The following is a 9214-nucleotide window of genomic DNA, read 5'->3' on the forward strand; positions in this document are numbered from 1 at the left end:
GTACGTATTTCCCAAAGAATTTAAAGAAGAAACATTGTTCATGCTGATTCCTGTCATAAACCCTAATTCATTTGACTTCAAATCATGATTTTATTTATTACACTCCTCTGTGTGTTCTAGTTATCATTCGTCCTGCTCTCGACCAATCAGAACGCACTTTCAGTGAAGTGCAGTTAGACAGAATGGACTTGGTGTTTGATAACCGTGAAATAAAAACAGTTCGTGGTATTCGGCTGAGACTTTTGAACCCGACTGAGGATTACATAAAGATAATGAGATCAGATTAGCGGAGTTATTAAACACTACACGGTATTATGTGTTTGAGGGGAAAAGGCAGCGCCTCTTTTTATTATGACTGCGATGAACCGAAAGTATTTTGTAAAACCGTTCAGCTACTCAGACACGTCGAGGGAAGGAGTCTCCAGTGTCAGGACTTTGTAGCAGTCAAAGGTAAAGCTGTATTACTAATAAAACACTCTGTGTGGTTAAATTCTGGATTTATCTAGCTAGCTTGTTGCTGTAGTTCTTTTACACAGATGGTGTAAAGTACAAATGAGACAAAATGATCAGGAATATCAACAAGCGTTAGTAAATTAGAAAGAAAATACATTATAAGGCGTAAAATTCAGATTGATCTAACTAGCATGTAGCTGTTAATTCTTATATATGGACAATATAAAGGCACAGTGACAGTGGAAATGAGACAAAACTATCAGGAACATCAACATTTACCTCAGATGTGATGGTAAATTATTAAGGATTATGAAGGAAATACATAATATGGCTAAAATTCGGATTTATCTAGTTAGCATGTAGCTGTTAATTCTTATATTTGGACAATGTTAACGCACAGTGACAGTGGAAATGAGACAAAACTAACAGAAACATCAACATTTACCTCAGATGTGATGGTAAATTAGAAAGAAAATACATTATAAGGCTTAAAATTCAGATTGATCTAACTAGCATGTAGCTGTTAATTCTTATATACGGACAATATAAAGGCACAGTGACAATGGAAATGAGAAAGAACTAACAGGAACATCAACATTTACCTCAGGTGTGATGGTAAATTAGAAAGAAAATGCATTATACGGCTAAAATTATGATTGATCTAGCTAGCATGTAGCTGTTAATTCTTATATACGGATAATGTTAACGCACAGTGACAGTGGAAATGAGACAAAACTATCAGGAACATCAACATTTACCTCAGATGTGATGGTAAATTATTAAGGATTATGAAGGAAATACATAATATGGCTAAAATTCGGATTTATCTAGTTAGCATGTAGCTGTTAATTCTTATATTTGGACAATGTTAACGCACAGTGACAGTGGAAATGAGACAAAACTAACAGAAACATCAACATTTACCTCAGATGTGATGGTAAATTAGAAAGAAAATACACTATAAGGCTTAAAATTCAGATTGATCTAACTAGCATGTAGCTGTTAATTCTTATATACGGACAATATAAAGGCACAGTGACAGTGGAAATGAGAAAGAACTAACAGGAACATCAACATTTACCTCAGGTGTGATGGTAAACTAGAAAGAAAATGCATTATAAAGCTTAAAATTCAGATTGATCTAACTAGCATGTAGCTGTTAATTCTTATATACGGACAATATAAAGGCACAGTGACAGTGGAAATGAGAAAGAACTAACAGGAACATCAACATTTACCTCAGGTGTGATGGTAAATTAGAAAGAAAATGCATTATACGGCTAAAATTATGATTGATCTAGCTAGCATGTAGCTGTTAATTCTTATGTACGGTTAATGTTAACGCACAGTGACAGTGGAAATGAGACAAAACTATCAGGAACATCAACATTTACCTCAGATGTGATGGTAAATTATTAAGGATTATGAAGGAAATACATAATATGGCTAAAATTCGGATTTATCTAGTTAGCATGTAGCTGTTAATTCTTATATTTGGACAATGTTAACGCACAGTGACAGTGGAAATGAGACAAAACTAACAGAAACATCAACATTTACCTCAGATGTGATGGTAAATTAGAAAGAAAATACACTATAAGGCTTAAAATTCAGATTGATCTAACTAGCATGTAGCTGTTAATTCTTATATACGGACAATATAAAGGCACAGTGACAGTGGAAATGAGAAAGAACTAACAGGAACATCAACATTTACCTCAGGTGTGATGGTAAACTAGAAAGAAAATGCATTATACGGCTAAAATTATGATTGATCTAGCTAGCATGTAGCTGTTAATTCTTATATATGGATAATGTTAACACACAGTGATAGTAGAAATGAGAAAAAACTAACAGGAACCTCAACATTTACCTCAGATGTGATGGAAAACTACTAGGAAAAGGCTCGTTACATTCAATGTTCCATGAAACAAGTTAGCTCCTCTTCTCACTTACATTACAGCATCTTGAAATTAATAAGTCAAAAAAAAAACCTGCATCTGGTCTCGTTACCGGGAAACCGCAAACCAAAAAAATGACAGTTTTACTTCTGACTGTTAGACAGCTCTGACACTGGAGACTCCTTCCATCACCGTTCAGTAAACACAGCACACTCTGTGCAAGTCCCTGTGATCGAGCTGTTACTATAGAAACGTATCATAACGTGTTAAATAGAACGAGAGCGTTAATGTAAACCTGCGTTTTGCAGCTGCGCTACTGAGCCTGCGTGGGGGATGGGGAAAAGGAAAGGGGCGAGAGGGAACATTTGCTGTTTGTTGCATCAGACTGACGTTGGACGAGTTCTTGTTCTCGCCTTCTGTTCAGTACCGAGGTCTGAGGGACGATTCTGTGACACTGGTGTAATCGAGGCCGCTTCACTCGCTCAGTGCGGTGATGCGAATACAAAAGTTTTAGTGATTACCCCGCGCTGATCTCCGGCCTCACCTGTACGTGTACGGTCCTTTCTGCTGGAGATCAGGGATGCTGCCGTTCTTCATCACGTCGTCGGGGTTTTGCACCTCAAACAGCCAGAACTGCCTGTACACCGGTGCGCCGGCAGAGATCCAGTTCTCATACGCCGTGGTTCCTTCCTCCAACACGGCTTCCTGTTAAAGCACAGCGTCAGTAGAGCTTCAGCTTGTTTTGGGGGTTATTTTGCAAGAAAACACAGAACCCGATGAGCTGAATCATGCATGTAAGACCAAGTGTTTAGCCAACTGTGATTCTGGGCTGTGTCCCAAGCGCCAGGGTTTGACAGAGACCCACTTCTTAGAGCATTCGCTCTAATAAGCAAAGAGGAGAAAACGTGAAAGCGCGTGTGACAAATCGTAGCCACGTCAATACCTAGCTGATTAGCGGTTACGCTTACACATACACATGCACATAACAGCACTAGCTTTATACCTCTTTATTTTGTTCCCCACAAAGTCACATTTTTAACCTCGCTCGCCTATCAATCATTTCTTAGCATTAAAGAAGCAGTAAGTAATGTTTCGAGCCTCTACTGGTTGTGACGCAAATGACAATTTCAAAACAATTATATTATGAATAAATAAACAAACAAACAAGAAAAATGACTCCACGCCTTCTGTTAAAATGACGTATGCCTTGTAGGTGACCTTTTAAGGGAAAATAGGTCGAGCAGAACAGTTTTTATCCTGCCAGGGGTGGGGATAATTTCAGGGTCAGAAAAAATTAAATAATAATGTTTTAAAAAGAACTAGTAAAATCGGTAGCATTGCAACGTTGTGACTCGTATTTTTTTGGAATTTATCTTTAAAATCATATGATTATTACAGATCTAGAAGTGTGTTTAAATATTACAAACCTAAGCTTTAAAATTTCCATACATACATACAGCACATTATTTTTCTTTTAACACACACACAATCTCTCAAGTACAAAGACTGACACCATATGATCACTTAGCAATATAATAATAAACAGATCCAATATGTGCTGATAATAACTTATAAAATATACTGCAGTATTCAGCGTAATTTATGGGATGTTATTCCAGATTAGATGAATTACAGATAAACACGCAGATCGTCGATGGAACAGAGTCAGGCAATAACCAGCGTAATATATAGCGGGATTAGCTAAGATATCTTCGGGTGTCTTCTTTAGTTTTGCGTCAGAACAAATAATAAATGTGATTTCGAATATTTTCCGGGGAAAACAATAAAAATTTAAAGTGTATTTCATTTTAAAGTGGAACGTTAGTATCATCCACGTCACGCCGTCTTTAACCTTTAGCGAACTCTTCCGTCGTGAAGTCATCCGAACAGTTAACAGTTTACATTCAGTAAACACGATATATGTTGTACATACCAGTCCCTGTGACGTCCATGTTGTAAAATAGCGACAGGTGGCAGCACTGAGACGGAAAAGATGTTCGTAAAGACGAACTGCGATTTGATTCGGGGCGCAAAAAATAATAGCTCATCTTTTCTTTTTTTAAACCGTAGCTATTACAGTAGCCATCATGTAGATCGTGGGATTTTATTTGTTCAATGCTTATATATTTATCTGGATTTAAATCTGAAGTGGGCGTGGCCTACTCCAGTAATGCTTTTTCATTTGTTTTTTTTTGTTTGTTTTTTTTCTTTTGTTGTTGTTTGTTTGCTTTTCATGAACCCTGGAAACCACTGGACAATTACAAAAAAAAAAAAACTTCAGATGAGCAGAAATGTAGCCTGAGCTAGAGACATGCACGAAGCTGTTATAAGATGTTACGATAATCCTGCTCATGCAGTTAACATTATTGTTTGTGCATGCCTATTTTCTAACGGGTTGAGTTGGTTCATTTTTATACAAACAAATATAAACAAACTCGTAGCCTGATTGAAACGGCCACGAGCTTGTCCAGGCGTTTCGTTAGTTAGCTAGTTAGCTAGTTAGCTAGTCAATCGTGTTAATGAATGTGGCCTATGTTTGTTTGTAGTGCGGAAATAACGCACCTAACATATCGTAATCGGTTACCATAGTAATCACGGTTGAACGAAACGGTAAAAACAAAAACAACGATAACGTCTTCACGAGCTCGGCGTCGTTGATCGCTTACAAACACGTCTGCGTACGAACGCATGACGCGCTTCACCACGGTCACGTAAACGGACGTCTAGTGATCTGTCCTAGGCTAATTATGTAATATTTCCTAAACTACGCTTAGAAAAGCTCGTTTTGATCTTTTTTTTTTTTTTACAGCAGAAGAAAACTGTGATGTTATGACGTCATCACGCAGCAATTTAACTCCAAACAAAACAGCACTTTAGGGGAAATCTGCTGCGTTAATCGCAGTCCAGAACTAAAGGAGCAAACTTCACACACCTGCAGATGTCTTTATAATCGCTTGCATTTGCTGTCAGGAGGGGAAATGGGGTACATTTCAATCTAATTATCAGCACGTGCCAACGGGTCAATAGGGTACAACTATGAGCACTACGTAGGGATAAATCTCGCGCGCTGGTTTTTCTTTCTTTTCTTTATTTTTTTTTAAAGAAGCATTTTAAAAGCAATAAATAAAATCTGACCTTTTTGACAGTGTTCCCGATCACAGAGTCGCCCACCGGAATGAGGATGATACCGAGCACGCACGCGACCGCGCCGATGACGCTCCCGGAGATGAAGCAGCATTTCAGACGGTTCATGGTGGAGGAGGAATTAATAATAATAATAATAATAACAATAATAATAAAAACAATAATAATAATAGGAATGAAAATAAAAGGTGTGGGGGGGAAGGAGTTGGAGAGGAACGGAGAGCTCTGTGCGTGACAAGTGAGCGCACACGCACGCGACAGAGACAGAGAGAGAGAGAGAGAGAGAGAGAGAGAGAGAGAGCGTGCACCGGATCAACACCAGCACTCTGATACGGTCCAAGGTTAACGGCAGTGCGCGCGCACACGCCCCGGTCTCAGCCGCGCGCTGTCAGCAGCAGGGTGACAGAGAGATAAGTGTGTGCTGAGACACGCGCAAGAACATCAGCTGAACACCAGCAAGACATGAAAAGTGCACAAACAAACAAACAAACAAACAAACAAACACCTGCAATATTCAATGCATTAACACCTGTAATGCTGAATAATACTGACATTAATGTATAATGATAAATAAACACCAACAAACACCAAATGCTGAAGGGGCTCTGAAGAAACGCTTACAGTGTAGTGGAATCAACACGTGTAATGTTAAACACTGTGGAAATAACAGAAATATAACACGTGTAATGTTAAACACTGTAGAAATAACAGAAATATAACACGTGTAATGTTAAACACTGTAGAAATAACAGAAATATAACACGTGTAATGTTAAACACTGTTGAAATAACAGAATATAACACGTGTAATGTTAAACACTGTAGAAATAACAGAAATATAACACGTGTAATGTTAAACACTGTAGAAATAACAGAAATATAACACGTGTAATGTTAAACACTGTAGAAATAACAGAATATAACACGTGTAATGTTAAACACTGTAGAAAGAACAGAATATAACACGTGTAATGTTAAACACTGTGGAAATAACAGAAATATAACACGTGTAATGTTAAACACTGTAGAAATAACAGAAATATAACACGTGTAATGTTAAACACTGTAGAAATAACAGAAATATAACACGTGTAATGTTAAACACTGTAGAAATAACAGAAATATAACACGTGTAATGTTAAACACTGTAGAAATAACAGAAATATAACACGTGTAATGTTAAACACTGTAGAAATAACAGAATATAACACGTGTAATGTTAAACACTGTAGAAATAACAGAATATAACACGTGTAATGTTAAACACTGTAGAAATAACAGAATATAACACGTGTAATGTTAAACACTGTAGAAATAACAGAAATATAACACGTGTAATGTTAAACACTGTAGAAATAACAGAAATATAACACGTGTAATGTTAAACACTGTAGAAATAACAGAATATAACACGTGTAATGTTAAACACTGTAGAAATAACAGAAATATAACACGTGTAATGTTAAATACTGTAGAAATAACAGAATATAACACGTGTAATGTTAAATACTGTAGAAATAATCGAAATATAACACGTGTAATGTTAAACACTGTAGAAATAACAGAATATAACACGTGTAATGTTAAACACTGTAGAAATAACAGAAATATAACACGTGTAATGTTAAATACTGTAGAAATAACAGAATATAACACGTGTAATGTTAAATACTGTAGAAATAACAGAATATAACACGTGTAATGTTAAACACTGTAGAAATAACAGAATATAACACGTGTAATGTTAAACACTGTAGAAATAACAGAATATAACACGTGTAATGTTAAACACTGTAGAAATAACAGAAATATAACACGTGTAATGTTAAATACTGTTGAAATAACAGAATATAACATGTGTAATGTTAAATACTGTTGAAATAACAGAAATATAACACGTGTAATGTTAAATACTGTTGAAATAACAGAAATATAACACGTGTAATGTTAAACACTGTGGAAATAACAGAAATATAACACGTGTAATGTTAAACACTGTAGAAATAACAGAATATAACACAATAACAGAAATATAACACGTGTAATGTTAAACACTGTGGAAATAACAGAATATAACACGTGTAATGTTAAACACTGTGGAAATAACAGAATATAACACGTGTAATGTTAAACACTAGAAATAATCGAAATATAACACGTGTAATGTTAAACACTGTAGAAATAATCGAAATATAACGTGTAATGTTAAACACTGTGGAAATAACAGAATATAACATGTGTAATGTTAAACACTAGAAATAATCGAAATATAACACGTGTAATGTTAAACACTGTAGAAATAATCGAAATATAACACGTGTAATGTTAAACACTGTAGAAATAACAGAATATAACACGTGTAATGTTAAACACTGTAGAAATAATAGAAATATAACACGTGTAATGTTAAACACTAGAAATAATCGAAATATAACGTGTAATGTTAAACACTAGAAATAATCGAAATATAACACGTGTAATGTTAAACACTGTAGAAATAATCGAAATATAACGTGTAATGTTAAACACTGTGGAAATAACAGAATATAACGTGTAATGTTAAACACTAGAAATAATCGAAATATAACACGTGTAATGTTAAACACTGTAGAAATAATCGAAATATAACACGTGTAATGTTAAACACTGTAGAAATAACAGAATATAACACGTGTAATGTTAAACACTGTAGAAATAATAGAAATATAACACGTGTAATGTTAAACACTAGAAATAATCGAAATATAACGTGTAATGTTAAACACTAGAAATAATCGAAATATAACACGTGTAATGTTAAACACTGTAGAAATAATCGAAATATAACACGTGTAATGTTAAACACTGTAGAAATAACAGAATATAACATGTGTAATGTTAAACACTAGAAATAATCGAAATATAACACGTGTAATGTTAAACACTGTAGAAATAACAGAATATAACACGTGTAATGTTAAACACTGTAGAAATAACAGAATATAACACGTGTAATGTTAAACACTGTAGAAATAATCGAAATATAACACGTGTAATGTTAAACACTGTAGAAATAACAGAATATAACACGTGTAATGTTAAACACTGTAGAAATAACAGAATATAACACGTGTAATGTTAAACACTAGAAATAATCGAAATATAACACGTGTAATGTTAAACACTGTAGAAATAACAGAATATAACACGTGTAATGTTAAACACTGTAGAAATAACAGAATATAACACGTGTAATGTTAAACACTGTAGAAATAATCGAAATATAACACGTGTAATGTTAAACACTGTGGAAATAACAGAATATAACACGTGTAATGTTAAACACTAGAAATAATCGAAATATAACACGTGTAATGTTAAACACTGTAGAAATAACAGAATATAACACGTGTAATGTTAAACACTGTAGAAATAACAGAATATAACACGTGTAATGTTAAACACTGTAGAAATAACAGAATATAACACGTGTAATGTTAAACACTGTAGAAATAACAGAATATAACACGTGTAATGTTAAACACTGTAGAAATAATCGAAATATAACACGTGTAATGTTAAACACTGTAGAAATAACAGAATATAACACGTGTAATGTTAAACACTGTAGAAATAATAGAAATATAACACGTGTAATGTTAAACACTAGAAATAATCGAAATATAACGTGTAATGTTAAACACTAGAAATAATCGAAATATAACACGTGTAATGTTA

The 9214-nt window shown here is 34.5% G+C and overlaps 1 protein-coding gene across 1 annotated transcript in view; it reads right to left on the reverse strand.

The window, feature by feature from the left end:
* cd36 (CD36 molecule (thrombospondin receptor)) overlaps positions 1-5618 on the reverse strand; it is a 16212-nt gene extending 10594 nt beyond the window's left edge. Inside the window, exons 1-2 of the mRNA XM_053650790.1 lie at positions 5490-5618; positions 2899-3059 (exon numbers count right to left, since the gene is read on the reverse strand). Coding sequence (XP_053506765.1) covers positions 2899-3059; positions 5490-5606 — 278 coding nt within the window. The 5' untranslated portion in view covers positions 5607-5618. The remainder of the gene's footprint in view (positions 1-2898; positions 3060-5489) is intronic.
* Between the last annotated feature and the right edge of the window lie 3596 nt (positions 5619-9214).

The sequence above is a fragment of the Ictalurus furcatus genome, chromosome 19, assembly GCF_023375685.1.
Source record: "Ictalurus furcatus strain D&B chromosome 19, Billie_1.0, whole genome shotgun sequence".
NCBI classification, from domain to species: Eukaryota; Metazoa; Chordata; class Actinopteri; order Siluriformes; family Ictaluridae; genus Ictalurus; species Ictalurus furcatus.